The sequence below is a fragment of the Pantherophis guttatus genome, chromosome 7 (genome assembly GCF_059756535.1).
Source record: "Pantherophis guttatus breed Tessera chromosome 7, ASM5975653v1, whole genome shotgun sequence".
Taxonomy (NCBI): domain Eukaryota; kingdom Metazoa; phylum Chordata; class Lepidosauria; order Squamata; family Colubridae; genus Pantherophis; species Pantherophis guttatus.
Window position 1 is genome coordinate 14,126,973 of NC_142069.1, and position 19,130 is coordinate 14,146,102.

General features: G+C 42.1%; 1 protein-coding gene across 4 annotated transcripts in view; it reads left to right on the forward strand.

Moving 5' to 3' along the window:
• The window catches only part of EPS8 (EGFR pathway substrate 8, signaling adaptor), a 173,211-nt gene extending 154,081 nt beyond the window's left edge, over positions 1 to 19,130 (forward strand). For all 4 annotated transcript variants that reach the window (XM_034402806.3, XM_034402803.3, XM_087873057.1 and 1 more), the window contains exons 18-21: positions 12,917 to 13,130; positions 15,692 to 15,872; positions 16,614 to 16,743; positions 17,717 to 19,130. In XM_034402806.3, coding sequence (XP_034258697.2) covers positions 12,917 to 13,130; positions 15,692 to 15,872; positions 16,614 to 16,743; positions 17,717 to 17,830 — 639 coding nt within the window. In that variant the 3' untranslated portion in view covers positions 17,831 to 19,130. The remainder of the gene's footprint in view (positions 1 to 12,916; positions 13,131 to 15,691; positions 15,873 to 16,613; positions 16,744 to 17,716) is intronic.

The window sequence follows — 19,130 nt, forward strand, 5'->3', positions numbered from 1 at the left end:
CCATCAAATTCTTAGCGTCCTAATAATCAGAGTCCATGTGGCTTTGGAGAAACGGTCTTCATGGGCCTTGTGGTCACAAAGAAAAGCCACAGCTAAAGCAATCTTCCAAGGGAGAGCCAATAGAGAAGGTTTACAAACCTTCTTTGTGAAAGATAAAAAGTATCGCAGAGTAGAGAAATAGTTACTGCGTTGGTTGCTTCTGATAGTCACATCTTTCAGGAAGTAACACTAATGGTGTCTGCCTGTTGTAGGCGGCTGTTTTTCTCAGATTCTGCTGTGACAAGATGGTGCATGTCTCCCAAAGAGACATCTCTTTCCCTCAGCTTTGTCTTCTGTGAGGAGAAACAAATGGAATTTTCTTAGCTTCAGTTTCTATTTTTTCGGTGAAGTGGATGACAGGGAACCTGTTGACTCTTGACTCACTCACGTAAGGGTTGGGGGTGATCAGGTCCCTCAGTCGCACAAGTGTTGCAGGCGTTTGGAGCCCCATTCGTACGAGCATCGCGGACACTCTCAGTCCCACTCGCACAAGCATCACAGGTGTTCAGGGCCTCAGTCGCGTGAGCATCACCACTCTTGGCCCCACTTGCGCGAGCATCGCAGGCACACTCGGCCCACTCATGTGAGCATCACAGGCACTTGGGGCCTCAGTCGTGGGAGCGTTCACGGGCACTCTTGGCCCCATTTGCGCAAGCAACTGGTGCTCGTGCACGCACACATGCACATGCACCAGGGGTGGGTTCTACTTACCTTTACTACTGGTTCGCAATGGGAGCGCTACCCATGATGACATCGTGGCGGGTGGGCGGAGCCTTCTGCCGGTTTTACTACCGGTTCAATAGAACCGGACCGAACCGGGATCAACCCACCATTGACATGCACATGCCTCCCACAAACCATCCCCTCTTTCCGACCTCCCTCACCTTCAGGCCGCCATTCTAGAGGATCCTATACACTTTAGTCCACATCTTGGACTTCCTGGATCAAGAATATCTTAATGCTCCAAAGTATGTCTGAGAAAATGATGACAGATAGACCTCAACTTACAACTTTTTGTTTAGTGACTGTTGGAAGTTATAATGGCACCAAAAAAAGCGACATTTGACCATTTTTCACACTTATGACAGTTGCAGCATCCCCATGGTCAAAATTCAGATGTTTGGCAATTGGTTCATAATTTAGGTTGATTCCAGTGTCCTGGACTCCCAATTTCTTTTTACAGACGTACAGGTAGTCCTCGACTTATAACCTTTCATTTAGTGACTGTTTGAAGTTAGAACAACACTGAAAAGAATGACTGTTTTTTCACACTTACTTACGCACAATGCAGCATTCCGCTGATCATGTGATCAAAAATTTTAGCGCTTGGCAACTGGCTCATATGTATGACGGTTGCAGTATCCCAGGCTCATGCGATCACCTTTTGTGGCCTTCGGAACAAGCCAAGTCAACGGGGAAGCCAGATTCACTTAACAACCATGTTACTAACTTAACAACTGCAGTGATTCACTTAACAACGGTGGCAGGACAGGTCGTAAAATGGGGCAAAGTTCATTTAACAACTGTTTCATTGAGCAACAGAAATGTTGGGCTCAATTGTGGCTGTAAGTTGAAGACTACCTGATACAATTTTTAAACCCAGTTTATGGAGCTTATTGATGGGTTATAATAAAGGATGGTGGTTTTGTGTGGGTGAGAATAAGCTTTCTAAACCTAATAAGGCTACGGTGAAACATTGGCTGTGATTGAGATCTAAAATCCATTGTTACAGGGTACAGCATTATACAGTAGATATAAAGCCCAACGTTTTGGCTCCCTCCTCGATATTTCCAGGCAGTGCTAACCATCTATTTAAAAAACAGAAAATTAGAAAGTACATTCAGAAGATTTATGCAGGAATGAGTAAAAAAAAACCAGGTCAGCAATCCTCATGCTGTGATCCATAAATTAAAGAAAGTCACAAATTCATTGTCTACAGCTGAGAGCCAGCTTGTACTTTCCTTGTTCTGTGTGCCTGATTTGATGTGTGAAATGAGGCACATGGTTGGAAGACTGTCAGATCTCGGCAGTGTTGATCTGTTTAACTTGGATGCTTCCGTTTGTCGTTCATCACATTTTGGCTCTCTCTTTCATGCCTTAGCATAGCCATAATTATGAATTTGGATTTGCATGAGACATTCTCGCTGGAAATGACTCCAAACCTTATTGTGAAAAACAATGCTGTCTAAATCTTGCGGGTTTACGTCTTTGCCTCATTCCCGAGAAATAGAGCACTAGTATTTTTATAAAAGTAAAGCTTTCCCCTGCCCAGTCGTGTCCGATTCTAAGGATGTGTGCTCATCTCCATTTCTTAGTCGAGGGAGCCAGCATTTCCTTGGTCATGTGGCCAAAGTGCACAGAAAACTGTTACCGTCCCACCAAAGCGGTACCTATTTATCTACTCGCATTTGCATGCTTTCGAATTGCTAGGTGGGCAAGAACTGGGACAAGGACGGGAGCTCACACGCAATGCTCGGGTCTCAAACCTGGGATGTCAGTGTCTTTAACCACTAAGCAATCGCCCCCGCACACCAGTATTTTATTGTCATTTGCAAAATATATATATATATATATATTCAGAGTTAAAACTTGCTAAAATCGTTGCATTGATCTTAAAATATATGACGAATAACCTGAAATACCTATTACTTTAGGAAGGCATGTTCTCAAACATGGGTCCCTAATCTTCTGTTCATGGACAGGCACCGGGCCCGTCATGCCACAGGGATTCATATAATTTACCTACTGGTTCTCCCAGCACAAGGATGTGAGCGCCCGGCCTTCCGTGCATGCACCCAGCCTCAAAAACGTGCCTAAATAGGACAGCATAGAGCATAGAGCAGCATGCAAAACCATTTTGTTTTTTGTTTTGTTTTGTTTTTGTTTTTATTGGATTTATATACCGCCCTACTCCCAAAGGACTCAGGGCGGTGAACAGCCACATAATAAAACACATAAAAACAAAAATTTAAAATAGAATAAAAACGAATTAAATAATTTGGCTGAGACAAATTTAAAATACCCAATAATTTAAAAACAAATTAAAATTTACATTTAAAAGGGGAAAAGATTTAGGCCAGGCCAGCTTGATGAAATGAGAAAATCTTGAGCGTGCGACGGAAGGTGCGCAGATCCTCCGTATCTCCGGGGGGAGCTCCTTCCAGATCGTAGGTGCCCCCACAGAGAAGGCTCTCCCCCTAGGGGCCGCCAGTCGACATTGTTTGGCCGACGGCACCCAGAGGAGCCACTCTCTGTGGGAGGGTACTGGCCGGTGGGAGGCTATTGGTGGTAGCAGGCGGTTCCGTAAATAACCAGGTCCTAAGCCATGGAGCACTTTAAAGGTGATAACCAAAACCCTGAAGCGCACCCGGAAGACCACCGGGAGCCAGTGCAGCTCGCGCAGGAGAGGTGTTACATGGGAACGCCACGACACTCCCATAACCACCCGCGTGGCCGCACTCTGCGCCAGTTGGAGCCTCCGAGTGCTCCTCAAGGGGAGCCCCATGTAGAGAGCGTTACAATAGTCCAGACGGGAGGTTCCGTGGAAACCCTTTCTCCACAGAACTGGTCGCTGATGCCCAAAGGGTTGGAGGGCTGCTGTTCTTGAGATTGATCTTAACAATTAGAATCAAGAATTGTGTCCTTCTCTGAAATATTAAGGAAATTTGCTTCTGGCCAAGAACTGGCTGGGAAATCATCTGGGATCTCCCTGTCTACCACAGAGTATTCCTCAGAAAGTGAAGAATTTCACAGATGCACACTTCCTCTCATTCCATCACAATCTGCCTTCTCCACAGTCAACACCATTAGCTGGATTCTGCCAGGGAAGCAGCAGGAGCTGAGTTCCTTTCTTCTTGTCCTCCCCCCTGAAGCCAGAAACAAGGAGCAGGTGCCAAAGTTACAGTGAAATGCTCCCATTTTTTTGTTCCTTTGCTCTACATCTTTTCCGTTGACGGGTCATTAGAGATTGGAAGCGAATGGGGGAGGAGAAACGTTTCTGTTCTTCCTTTAAGCCATGTAAGATTGGCATTCCCTATTGACCAAGCCATGACAAAGGATTCTAATGAATGAACAGGCTGCACGGCTGTGTAAGTAATGTGAGCTAGACAAAAAAGAGAGCTATTGTGGCTGGTTCCGGACCCTTTGTATAGCTTGCAAGCAGAGTTTTACAAATATAGTTCTCTGAAATCTGACGTTTTACTAGAAGCTGTGACTGACGGGATCCTGAACCAGTAAAACGGAGGATTTAGTTATTTTCAGTCAGTCCTTCCATACCTGTGCAACAGGAGTAGTATTCACTTACCTTCGCTACCGGTTCGCAAATGTGAGCGCCTTCCGCACATGCGCAGAGCATCAAAAATGTAGATAAATGGGACATGATAACGTCTGGGCGGGTGGGCGGAGCCTCCCACAGCCGTCGCTACCAGTTCGCCAGAACTGGATAGAACCGGCTCAATACCACCACTGCTATTCAACCGAAGGTTTAAACCAAGCGGGTTCTGCTAATGTGCTACAATGCTAGATTTCAGGTAGCCTGCAGCCCAATTTCAAATACAGGTAGTCCTCAAGTTACAACCACAATTGAGCCCAACATTTCTGTTGCTAAGTGAGACATTTGTTAAGTGAGTTTTGCCCCATTTTACAACTTTTCTCGACACTGTTAAATGAATCACTGCAGTTGTTCCGTTGGCAACATGGTGGTTAAGTGAATCTGGCTTTCCCATTGACTTTCCTTTGATATGAGCCGAGATGGCACAGAGGTTAGAATGCAGTACTGCATGTTACTTCTGCTGACTGCCAGCTGCCAGCAGTTTGGCAGTTTGATTCTCACCGGCTCAAGGTTGACTCAGCCTTCCATCCTTCCGAAGTGGGTAAAATGAGGACCCAGATTGTTACTGGGGGCAATATGTTGACTTTGCAAACTGTTTAGAGAGGGCGGTAAAGCACTGTGAAGTGGTATAGAAGTCTAAGTGCTATTGCTCTTGCTTGTCAGAAGGTTGCAAAAGATTATCATATGACCCCGGGACATTGCAACCGTCATAAATATGAACCAGTTGCCAAGCATCTGAATTTTGATCATTTCATTTTCATTTCATTTGATTTGATTTATATACCCCCCTACTCCCGAAGGACTCAGGGCACAAGATAAAACACATAGAATACAAAAATTTAAGAGCAGAAGTAAAATCGAATTAAATCAATTTAGCCCAAGACAAATTTAAAACCCCAGGTTAAGAATAAATTAAAATTTACATTAAAAAGAGAATGGGAAAGTTTAGGCCAGACCAGCCTGGTGAAATAAAAAGGTCTTGAGAGCGCGGCGGAAGGTGCGTAGATCCGGGATCCTCCGTATCTCCAGGGGGAGCTCATTCCAGATAGTAGGTGCCCCCACAGAGAAGGCTCTCCCCCTGGGGGCCGCCAGCCGACATTGTTTGGCTGACGGCACCCAGAGGAGTCCCTCTCTGTGAGATCACGTGACCATTGGGATGCTGCAGTGGTCATAAGTGTGAAAAATGGCCACCGGTCATTATTTTCAAAGCAGCTGTAATTTTGAACCATCACTAAGTGAAGTTTTATAAATCAAGGACTATCTGTACTAGCCGCAAAGGATCAGTTCTGATCTTTGATAAAAGGCACTAATTCCTTCCCTGCCTTGAGGGGGACAAAGAAAGATGCTAGAAACACCATAATATGAGTCTTGGAGTCTGAGTTTTCAAGCCTACTTTTGGCTCTAGTTGTGTTTACGCAGCTTCAGCCCTTCCCAAGAAGTGACTTCAACAGGTTACTTTGAACTTCAACAACTTCCTTTGAAAGTTGGTCAATCTCTTATTTCTAAGGCAATATAAGTAGTCCTCAATCTAGGACCATTAATGGAGTCTGCGCCTTAATGTTCTAAGTCATGATAGCAATAGCATTTAGACTTATATACTGCAGTGGCTCAGTGGCTAAGATGCTGAGCTTGTCGATCGAAAGGTCAGCAGTTCAGTGGTTCAAATCCCTAGTGCCACGTAACGGGGTGAGCTCCCGTTACTTCTCCCAGCTTCTGCCAACCTAGCAGCTCAAAAGCACATAAAAAATGCAAGTAGAAAAATAGGGACCACCTATGGTGGGAAGGTAACAGTGTTCCGTGCGCCTTTGGCATTTAGGCATGCCGGCCACATGACCATGGAGACCTCTTAAGACAGCACTGGCTCTTCAGCTTTGAAACGGAGGTGAGCACCGCCCCCTAGAGTCGGGAACGACTAGCACATATGTGCGAGGGGAACCTTTACCTTTACCACTTTACAGTCCTCTCTAAACAGTTTACAGAGTCAGCCTATTGCCCCCAACACTTTGGGTCCTCATTTTGCCCACCTCGAAAGGATGGAAGGCTAAGTCAACCTTGAGCCTGATGAAATTTGAACTGCCAAATTGCGGGCAGCCGGCAGTCAGCAGAAGTAGCCTGCAGTATTGCATTCTAACCACTGCGCTACCATGGCTCATGACGATGGTCGTAAAATGGTTTGATCGTGTTTATGATCTTTTTTTGCTGCAGTTGTAACGTTGGGAATGTGTATCTCTGTTGTTTAGATATTGTAGAATAGAGAAATAGGTTCTGCATTGGCTGCTTCTGATAGGCACATCTTTCAGGAAGTAACACCAATGGTGTCTGCCTCTTGTAGGCGGCTGTTTTTCTCAGATTCTGCTTTGACAAGATGGCGCATGTCTCCAAAAGAGACGTCTCTTTCCCTCAGCTGTTTTTCTTCCTGTGAGAAGAAACAAATTGAATTTTCTTAGCTTCAGTTTCTATTTTTTCAGTGAACTGGACTTTTTGCTTAATTCATTCACCCTGACATGTAGGGGTTTTACAGGGGCCGTCCACACAAAGTGGATGGTATCTGCGATCATTCCTCATAGTTTTTGTTTCCTTATTTGTTTGTGCTTATGATCCTTTTTTGCTGCAGTTGTAAAGGAGGCATTGTGGTTGTTAAGCAAACCAATTGTTCTCGCTAGGCGCATTGGATGTTTGTGCTGGTTTTTATCAAAACCATCCTGTATCCATAAATGCAGCTGTGCTGTCGAATGCTCAAAGTCCAGTCACATGACCATGGGGGGAAACTGACCGTTGGAACTTCAAATATGGGTCATAACTAGCCGCAACATACTGGTAGGTCAATCATAACTTTGAATAGTCATTAAGCAATCGGTCATAAGTCAAGGACTATCTGTACGCCAATTTGGTCAGTTGTTGGTCCCTAATGTTTCTAGAAACTTATAGGCTGGGAATGTACAACTTGAAGGCCACTCTTGGCCTTTAAACAGCATGCTTGAGGTCACGAAGTACTAAACATAAAAGGTAAAGGTTCCCCTCGTACATATGTGCTAGCCGTTCCCGACTTTAGGGGGCGGTGCTCATCCCCATTTCAAAGCTGAAGAGCCAGTGCTGTCCGAAGACGTCTCCGTGGTCATGTGGCTGGCATGACTAAACGCCAAAGGCTCACGGAACGCTCTTACCTTCCCACCAAAGGTGGTCCCTATTTTTCTAATTGCATTTTTTACGTGCTTTTGAGCTGCTAGGTTGGCAGAAGCTGGGACAAGTTACGGGAGCTCACCCATTACGCAGCACTAGGGATTCGAACCGCTGAACTGCCGACCTTTCTGTCGACAAGCTCAGCATCTTAGCCACTGAGCTACTAGCCCTAGCATACTAAACATAGTAAGGCAAAGATAAGAAAAAACTATAATTGACTTGATTTAATGTTAAACAAGTCTTAAAACTATGGTTTACGTGATTTTTTTTTCTTAAGCTACATACTAGTTTCTCTTTTGTTTCATTAAAAATTACAATTCGGTGATGTCTGTGCAATAGGATTAGGGAAGCCACATCCCAGAGTGGCTACAGAAGGAATCAAAATTTAAGTTTAGATCACAGCTTTGTCTGTGCAATCAAAGCTTAATGTCTCCAGGTTGAAAGGTCAGGACTTCAATTCCAGAGCTCTGGCTGCCATTTTGATTCCACCTGCGGCCACATCCAAGGCTTACAAGTGCAGCTCTGGGGACAAATTTTTCACACAGGAATAATTTGCTCCTGAAAGGCCACATTCTTGTTCACTTCTTTTTCCCACCTTTCTGTGTCTTGCCCATCTTCACCAGGAGACGTTGAGAAATTGAAAAACTGACCCAATCTGCATTTCCCAGAGAAATGAATAGATCAGACATATTCAATGATACCGTTTGGATTTTTCACTTCTCAGCTTAAATTACATTTACAGTTGTGTATTCTCAGAGAGAGAAAATATTTCTACGGATAGAATGAAATTTAAAATACAAACTGAAGTGCAGGTTTTGTTTAGGGTTTTTCCCTAAATGGCAGATAAATGTGGAATCAGAATAGAAGAAATGGACGAGAGAGGACTCATTAAAATGATACAGGCCATAAACTGCCCTCAGTGTAAAACTCAACAAACTATCTCAGAATCTTTAAATGCTGGCTTCCTTTAACTACAATTGTGATTTGCACTGGTTCCGTTCCTCTCCAAAATACCCTTGGCCATGAGTGCTTCCAGGCAAACAGTGAAAGCCAAGTTGAGTCTTCTTTTTCTAAAACACTATATTCTCCTGACGTTCTTTGGAACCTTGCAATAAATCTCTCTTGGTGGGTCACAGTCTTTTCTTTCACACATTTTGCCCACATCTCCTGCCAGGACACTTCATCCACAGTCCCATGAACTGCCAACTGCCCTCTTCATTTCCTCTTTCTCAGCTGCCTGGGAAATGTGTTAGCATGAAAGAATACCCAAAGCCACAGTAGTTATGAAGATGTTGCCAATGATGTCGTTGTGTCAGTAGGTCTGGAGACTCCAAAGGACTGGGGAAATATTGAGATGGCACCCATGTAATTAACACCTGGCTCTTTGCCCAATCTCTTTTTTTAAAATTCTGTTTTAGTTTGGTACTTTTGATGACATTTTTAATAGAAATTGATATCATTTTTAATATATGTTTTTAACTTTGTTGTACCCACAGACATTTGATTGCGAGGTGGGTGGCTATATAAGTACCGTACAATAGATAGGTAGATGCTCCATCATTAGATGGAACGCTCCATCCAGTACTCCCATGTCCATCACACTGATCACAGAGAGTGCTCCATCATTGGCAACCAATTGACTGGGTTTGGTATAAGGTCTCCTGCCTTGAGCAGGGGTTTGGAGTAGAAGACTTCAGAGGTCCCTTCCAGCCCTATGATTCTAAGTTCTATAGATAGATGACAGGTGGCTAGTTGGATGGTTGGAAGGATGGATGGATAGATTAGATCACTTGATTTCATTGAGGGCCACATCAGGGTTGTGTTTGACCTTGGGAGGCCAGAGTAGGCATGGCCAGGCTAGACGTGACCAGCTCAGTGTCATTCCTCTCGGGGGTGAGGGTGACTGTGGTGGCCCAAGTGCTCTGCCAGCAAAAACAGGCTCCTGAGCTCCGTTTTCGGATGTCATGGCCTCCTGCAACCCTCTGCCAGTGAAAATGGAGCTCAAGAGGGCCAGTCCTTCACTGTTTCCAGGGTGGCCCCGTGAGCCAGTTCTAATTCCCCTGCGGGATTCGGGCCCTGGGCCTTGAGTTTGACACCCCTGGATTAGATAGACAGAAAAATGATAGGTAGGTAGGTAGGTAGGTAGGTAGGTAGGTAGGTAGATAGATAGATAGATAGATAGATAGATAGATAGATAGATAGATAGATAGATAGACAGACAGACAGACAGACAGACAGACAGACAGACAGATAGATAGATAGACAGACGATAGGTAGATAGGTAGATAGACAGACAGACAAATGAGAGAGAGAGAGAGAGAGAGAGAGAGAGATTTAAATCTGCAAGGAGTATAAATCCTTCCATTTCCCACCATCCAGTCAGAGCTGAAGAAGCTTCTTGGATGAGAAGCGAAATGTCTTCAAAGAAAATCCAGAAAGTCCAGTTGCCTCTTGAAAAAAGCACCTTTGGGATTGATTAAGACAGTATCTTTCTAGTCCAGTTGGTAGCTTCTCTTAATTTCCCCTATTTTTTTTTCCAAAAAAACAAAGGTAACAGGTAAATAAGAGTTGCCCCTGTGGAAAAGGCTATCTCCAAATCAGCTTTCCTTGGACTGGCACTTTCTTTATCTAATGGATTACAACTCCTATCATTCCCTTGCAAAGAGAAGTGGATCCAGAGTTTATCTTCCCCCACCAAGATCAAGACCACAGTTAACCATGTTGTGTAATAGCCTTGTGGTACAGAGACATTTGAGAAGGGCACTTCTGTTGTATTAGGGTTTGGACACTGTCCCCTTGGCAGATTTCAAGAAGCAGTAAGTGGCACAAGAGAATAAATTTGTCTCTGTACCCCCAGATTCATGTTTCCAAGGAAGCGACTTGCAATTCACAAGTGTTGGTGCCTTTTAATAAAAAATATGCCAGAAGGAAAAAGGGCTACCAGGTTCTTCTGATTGAGTATCCCTGATCCAGGTAGTCAACATACATCATGTTCCTAAGTTATGCATTCATCTCCTTCTCTTCTTGGATAAAGGAGAGTGTATGTGCTTCCTAATTGCACATGGACTGCTTGAATTCCCTTTTAAAAGTCAACACTTCTGTTTTGAAAATGTTTTGATTTCTGGTGGCCCAACTTAAAAGTCTTTGCAAGCATCTCATAATACTCCTCGGCTGGGAAAAGGGTGTTTTATTACTCCAGGATGTGGTAGGGAAATACAACATATAGTGTTGTATTCTGTTTTAGTTCAATATATCATAAAACGTTTCATTCTATTTTTGTGTCTTGGCCTAATGTGATAGAGGCAATATCAGTTTTATTTTGTTTCTTGGCACATGGTGATCTCCAGTAATCATAAAGATACCACTATTTAAAAAATAGTAAGAATCAGCATCATCAAGATGAATGAATATTACTTAAATTGCCAAAAGCTTGTTTGAATTATGATGCCAGTTCTAAGTTTGTTTTTAAACTTTTTAAACTTAAGACTAATTTGCATTGATTGACTTTATTTCCCTCACAGCAGTTACTAGGAGAACTCTCTGAGGTAATTCAGATTGCTTGAAATGAAACATTTTAAAAAGATTTGGGGAAGATTTTTAGTTTAGCGTGTTGACTTCTTGATATCTTTTTTTCTGTCTCTTCCCACATCAACTTCTTATAACTTACAGTCATACCTATCCTATTCTTACATTTCAGGGGAAGCACTGGTAGGCAGAGCACATAAAAGAAGTATGAAACCATAACCCAAAAACAATCCATTCATGACATGAGTAAAAGAAAATGAATTGCAGCTAAATCTGCAATTGAGGACCCAATTTGTGGGGGCAATAAGCTGACTTTGTATAAATATACAAAAGTATGAAGGCTATTGCTTAACGCACTGTAAGCCGCCCTGAGTCTGCGAAGAAGGGCGGCATATAAATCAAATTAAAAAAAAAAATCAGCCCCAACAATAGGGTCTATGACAATTTGATGCGGCCAACTTACCATGGCCAACTTGCTGCAGCCAACTCGCTTCAGAACAAGTAGCCACAGCCAATTCGATGCAGGACAACTCGCTGCAGGACAAGAGTTAGACTAATATCAAGAAATGGTGGAATAGAATCATTAAAGAAAGGATGCAAAAGGAGGGACAGAATGAAATGTGAATGGCAAAAATTTAAATATTGTTTTTATTTATTTTAAATAATTAGAATTGTTAAAATTGTCCTGCAGCGAGTTGGCTGTGGTGTGTTGGCCGTGGTGAGTTGGCTATGGCAAGTTGTCCCATTCCGCCAACACTATTCACTCTATCAATAGAAGAGAATATTTGTAGCACAGGGATGTGGGGTCCTTAGTGTTCTCTGAGCTACGTTGTTTTCTTCCAGATGTTTCATTACACAACCATCAATGCTGGAAAGGAGTGGGGTTGAGATATTCTTTGTCTCTGAGCATCCTAGACCAAGCAAAGCTAAGTCCAAAATTACTAGAGAATTCCTGGAAGTCTGGCATTCACCCAAATCAGCCATCCACAGACACATAGAGATAAACAACATCTACATACTATTCAAAAGAGATAATCGAAAAGCTAAGAGACCACAACACCTGCTGGCTAGCAGTCAACAACCATTTAATGCCAAGCAGTAAAAAAAAAAAAAAAAATACCCCAGTCAAGGAATTGCCAACTTAGTAAACAAGAGCTTAATCAAAGGAACCACCAAGAATACTCCCACCAACACCGACAGGACAAACCATTGTCTATAAATAGATGGCAAACCCCATTTCTTCTAGTACTGATAAAGTTATCTATTTGGGTAATGAAATGTCTGCAAAAAAAGAGATCACCAAGGACTCCACACTATTCACTGTACTTCTCCATCCATACCTTTTTATCTTACCCAACCATTTTACATTTCGTCATATCCATTCTCTGCTTTCTTTATAGCATTTTTTTTCCAATTCCAGTCTTTTGAGTCCCAAATGGAAGGGAACATATGAAATTGCCAAACGCTTACATAATTATTCTCTATTCATGACGAAGAAATTTGATACTGTTATGTGCTTGGAGTTTATAGCCTGATTTGTTTGTAAAGACAACCTGGTAAATGCGTTCCTATTCTTTATTTTTTTTAATTTTTTTTTTAAAAAGAGAGTGTTTCAGAGATAATAACAGAGCAGACTGGACTTCATGATTTCATTTCTTTGCCTTCCCCTGAAATTTGTAGAAATGAGTGTTTGAGTTTCTCTGGAGATGAGTAGGTTTGGATGCTTGACACAGCAAACATCTGCTTGGGGAAATGCAGATATTTTTTTTTTTATCCAAAAGATTTTGAATTCATTCCCTCCAACCCCACTTTGGTAAATGAATCTTCCCTTCTGTTGTACAGAAACAAAGGACGGATTTTGCTCCAAAGCAACCAGACCCCATGCCTGCTGCTCCTTCACCACCACAGATGCCGCTTCCGGTCCCTCTCCCACCCTGTGTCCCTGCTCCTGTCCCCGTTCCGGTGCCAAAGGTCCCCGGGGCCATCAGCCGCCAGAGCAGCACATCAAGCGACGGTGGCCGGGATGGCCAGAGGCAAAAACTGCCGCTTGTTGATCGTGAGTTTCTCTCCAGGTTCATCTTTGTTTCTTTCAGAATAACAGATTTGGAAGGGATCTTGGAGGCCTTCTGGTCCAACCCCTTGCTCAAGCAGGAAACCTTCAGCCGTTTCAGGCAAATGGTTATCCAATCTCTTTTTAAAAACCTCCATTGTTGGAGCACCTACAGCAGTGGCCAAAATTGTGGAAACCTTTTGGGAAAAGTGTATTTTTGAGGTTTGATGGCTAATAATACCACTTTTCTTTTGGAGTTGCAAGATAATCCTATTCCACTGCTGGAATGGCCTGGGAATAGCCCAGACCTTAACCCAATTGAAAAATCAATGGAGCCGACTGAAGAAACTTGTTAGTCAGAAGCAACACAGCAATAAAACCCAGTTAATAGAAGCAATCATTCAATCTTGGTTCCACATTAGAACAGTTGCAGAACTAAAAGACTTGGTTCACTCCATGGGAAGACATTGTAAGGTCGTAATTCATGCTAAAGGTTCCCCAACTAAGTATTAACTGATATGGTGATAATTTTTGTATATCTCGTTTTTTCTATGGTGATAATTTTTGTATATCTCATTTTTTCTATGGTAATAATTTTTGTATATCTCATTTTTTCTATGGTGATAATTTTTGTATATCTCATTTTTTCTATGGTAATAATTTTTGTATATCTCATTTTTTCTATGGTGATAATTTTTGTATATCTCATTTTTTCTATGGTGATAATTTTTGTATATATCATTTTTTCTATGGTAATAATTTTTGTATATCTCGTTTTTTCTACATGTTTCACTTTTCTTTTTATATGGTAACTGCTACTCTAATAGCAAATCCTTCATAAAAGTTATTGCATTACATTCTTGATTAAATTATGGTACTACTGAAAAAAAAGTGGTGTCATTAGTTAGTTTTAGAAAATACATTTTTCCCAAAAGGTTTCCACAATTTTGGCCACTACTGTACAGCTTCTGGAGTCAAGTCGTTCCACTGATGATAGAGAGGGAAGACTGACAGATGGGAAGAAAATTCCTTGACTTCCCCTTCCCCTTCCCCGTCCTTCCTCCCGCCCTCCACAACTGAATGTCATCCAGAAAAAAAGTTGCTTTTTTAAAAAATGACATTCAGAGGATGTCTGCTTTGTTTAAAAGCCAGATTCCTAATCCTTGTAATAACAGGGAGAAAACAGGATGATCTCTGTTAGGTGCATGATTAATTTTTACCAACAGAAGGAAGGGAGAAAGATTACGTTTTAAACATTTTTTTAAAAAAACATTGCCTAGACTGTTATTCCCACTCTTGACATTTGCATGACTCCAGAACTTCGTGGTTCTTCTCTTAATCCCTGGCTTCAAAATGCAATATACTTTTGGGAATGAGAATTGTTCTTATTCCGAATTCAGAAAGGCATACTAAAAGTAGGCAGACTTGGCCACTTTTACAGGTCATGGCACAGAGAAGAGGATAAAATTGTTTGATTTTAATGTAAACCTATCCAATTCTCATTTTTGAACTTAGGCATCAATGAAATCCCAACCGCACAGGCAATTTGATGTTTGATATACGGTTTACAACTGAATGCATGTGCACAAAATATATAGAGAAAGGAACATACAAAGAGGAGCGCATTAGAGGAGAGTGTGCAGAAAGACATCGTGTAGTAAGGAAAGATGATTGAAAAGAAATGCTCATGCCCTACTCAGAGCAGTGCATGGAATAAAAGACACGCATGCCAAGATACTGCACATACTAATATCTGTTCAGATTTTTCTTTAAAAAAACCCCACACAAACAGATACAAAAACAATACAGGAAAGACTTGAGATTCAAAACCCAAGCATGATAAAGCTTGGCAGACATGTTCGTCCCTTGCAAAATGGGGCACGTAACAGTTTGTCTTTCCTTGCGCTCATTCCAATCAATGGGTACTCAGATGCAGATGAATACTGTAGTCAGGGGTGTTAAACTCAAGGTCCGGGGCCCAGATCCGCCCTGTGAGGTGCTTAGATCTGGCCCACAGGGCTACCCTGGAAACACAGCAAAGGACCGGCCTGCGGTGCCTCTGCCAATGAAAATGGGCTCCCGAGCTCTGTTTTCGCTGGCAGAAGGTCTCAGGAGGCCGTCACAGCCAAAAACGGAGATCAGGAGCCCGTTTTCACTGGCAGAGTGCTCGGGCCACTACAGGTGCCCCCGACATGAGTAGCATTGAGCTGTCCACACCCACCCCGGCCTCCCAAGGTCAAACACAACTCTGATGCGGCCCTCAATGAAATCGAGTTTGACACCCTTGCTGTAAGTCAACAATTCTCAACCTTTTCTTCACCACGGACCCCTCCCAAGACTTAACTCAAGATTTAAATCATAACATTTCTTATAGCCTTCATGAACTCCTTGTGATGACATCACACCCTTCCCCCAGGGGTCCATGGACCACAGTTTGAGAACCACTGCTGTAGGTGTTTCGTTTCCTTTGGATTGATCTGACCCTGTCCATCATGAAGTATTGAATGTGAATCATTGACTTGAAACTGCCAGTCTCCTCCAGTTCTCTTGCTTTGCCCCCTTCCCAGGAAGGAAATCTCAGATGGAGGAAGTTCAAGATGAACTCATTCACCGTCTCACTATTGGTCGGAATACTGCCCAAAAGAAGTTCCAAGTGCCACGCTCCAGTGCCCCCGTAGTCAATATCAACTACGAATCCTCTCCGGAAGACATTAAAGTTTGGCTACAAGCCAAAGGATTCAACTCAGTGTAAGTCCAAAGGAGTAACCAGCTCTTTTGAATGAACCAGAGCTTCAAACAGTTGTATGTATGCTTAGACAAATGACTTTGGACCTGAGGGATATAATGTGAAACTGATTTTATTTTGAGTTACATGAATGTGTAATTGCGTTGTTTCACAATATGATTGGGAAGTTATGGTCATAACTGACTATAACTATATCTCCCATGTAGGAGATGACCAGGCAGCGCCTGAGGGAAGGGGTCAAACACATCATCAGTCACGAATCCCTGCATGCCTTTCTTATCTCCCGCTAATTTCCTTTTGACTGTTAGTAGTTCAGATTCTTGTAGAGAGCTTAATCTTTATACTCATTTGAACTGCCTGAATCTCCTGATTTCCCTGATGTTTATCATTCTATTTATTTAGTTATTTATTCATCAAACAAAAATTACAAATTTGAATGAATAAAATGAGAAAACTAAAATGTGACAGGAATGATAGGCCCATTAGTGCACTTAAGCATGCCCCTTTAGGAACTTCCTAAATATGGATGAGGTTCACATGAGGTCTAGAGTGATGCTGTCCGAATGCAATTTTTGTCATTCCCAATTAGCTTGGTTAATTAAGACATGAGATAACGAATTATAGCACAATAGCATCCGAAAGATCATAGGGCCCTTCCTGCGTCTGCTTCTGTTGATTAATTAGCATCTATTCTCTTAGATGTAAAAAGGGTCATTGCTCATACGTTATTGCTCCTCACGCAGGACCGTGAACAGCCTTGGAGTTTTGACTGGTGCACAACTGTTTTCCCTCAACAAAGATGAACTTAAATCTGTGTGCCCAGAAGGCGCTCGAGTCTACAGCCAAATTACTGTTCAGAAGGCAGCACTAGATGTAAGTAGTAAACACGTTATTCATCTACTCACACTGTGGCACAGGAGATGGTCATCCTGGGCAAAGAAGTGTTTGTGGAGGGAAGTTCACTCTTGATAAAGAGTTGGGTGGCATTTAAATTTAATGAATAAATAAAAGAGGACATTTCCCTACCTTAGACCAGGGAGCAAGAAGCCATCTGCATGTGGGAACCCATCATATTTTTTGGACTTTAAGGGCTGTAGGGCAGGGGTCTCCAACCTTGGCAACTTTAAGACTGGTGGACTTCAACTCCCAGAATTCCTCACTCAGCTTTGCTGAGTATATATACGGCCCTCAATGAAATCAAGTTTGACACCCCTGCTTTAGAGGTTGAATAAAATTAAATTTCCAGGTGTTAATGACTGTGGAGAGTCTCAATCATCAAGGTCACGGTTGTCTCAAAGGTGTTTTTCCAAAAATGCAATTGGACTTTCTTGGTTTTTTTTTTTCTCTGAAAACATTTCGCTTCTCTTCCAAGAAGCTTCTTCACTTCACTTCACTGAAGAAGCTTCTTGGATGAGAAGCGAAATGTTTTCAAAAAAAAAAACCCCAAGAAAGTCCAATTGCCTTTTGGAAAAACAACTTTGGGATTTCCAGGTTTTGTAGTGTTTACTGGATTTAGCTCGGAAGAGTACGTTTCTGCAAAAAAAAAATATACGTTTTGTCCTGTGGTGAAATTCAAAAATTTTTACTACCAGTTTTGTGGGTGTGGCTTGGTGGGCGTGGTGGGCACGGCTTGGTGAGCGTGGTAGGGGAAGGATATTGCAAAATCCCCATTCCCTCCCCATTCCTAGGGGAAGGATATTGCAGAATCTCCATTCCCACCCCACTCTGGGGCCAGCCAGAGGTGGTATTTGCCAGTTCTCCAAACGACTCAAAATTTCCGCTACCAGTTCTCCCGAACCTGTTAGAACCTGCTGGATTTCACCCCTGGTTTTGTCTATCCCTACAGAATTCCAGTGGAAGTTCAGAACTGCAAGAGATCATGAAAAGGCGGAAGGAGAAACTCAACGCCGCTGCCACTGATTCAGGGGTCGAATCTTTTGATGAGAGCAGTGGTCATTAATAGACTCATCTACAAATGTTTTGTGGTTTATTGTTGAGGGGGGAAACCCGTTGTTCTTGGCATTGTTCCATCATGCTTTGTTTTAGGAAGCCATGAGGGGGAAATGTCGGGGGATTGTCTCTATTTATGTAACTAGGATATCATGCCATTAAGGGAGCGTGCAGTTGGGAGCCAAGAGGGAGGATACAATTGCTGTTTTGCCTCTCCCTTGACGGGAAAAAAAAATATAGAGAAGAATATTATTCCCTGGAGGGGTTCCTTAACCAGGCCTCTTGAGAGAGAAAATTCATGCTTTGCTCATCTTTTTTCCACAGCCTAGCAAAGTCACATTGCAATTTTTTTGAGTTGCCCTCAGACTGAGCCATCTGACGAAATGCGTTGAAATCTGCAGTCAAGCAGAAAGTCCCAAAGGCGCGATCCGGCCAGCGTTGATTCTCTTGTCCAGATCCCATTGATTTCAACCAAAAAAAAAAAAAAAAAAGTGAAACTGATATTTAAATGTCTGCCATTGAAAATCAACAGGACCGCAAAGGGTTTTATGATGGCACAACATTCCTTTTATTCATGCCATCCACACCGTTTGCCATAATTATGGACGGCGGCTTTTCTTATCTTCCAGCACTTAAGATTTCCACATTTATGTAGAATTTCCCAGATGTATTTTTTAATTATATGATCAATGACCACGCTAATCTTACAAGCACAGATTAAATTCTTCTAACGGCATCATGTCATGATTTCTTAATGGAAGTGTACATAGCAATGTAATTTATTCTGCATTTCAATTATTGGTCTGTTTTTTGGGGGAGGGATAAGTACGAATCAAGGAAAACACTAATACAATAAACAATAGCACAAATTTTAAAAATGTAGGGGCATTTAGATCTTATTTTGATATACATGTGGTAGTTCACAGTATTATTTCTTACTAGTATTGCATTTTTTTTTAATTTAAAAAATATATATATTTCACTTCACCAGATGAAAAGGAAAGGGAAAAAAAGGGGGGGGGGAGAAGGTGTTTATAAATGGGTTTTTTTAAAGCTACAAAATTCCCTCTTGATTTCCAATTTAAATCTTTTTTTAAAAAAATATACCCAAAATATTCCAGTAAATACAGGAGTATAATTTTTTTTTTTCTTCTGTGCAAAATGTTCTTTTCTGTCACATGGCACATCAAGGCAAACTAGGAAAAAAAAATGTCTCCTTTGACCAACCTAGATGAGATGTATTGATTTTTATGGTGCCTTTTTTTTTTCATGACTCTTCAAAGTCTGCAATAAACACTGATGTACGTGAA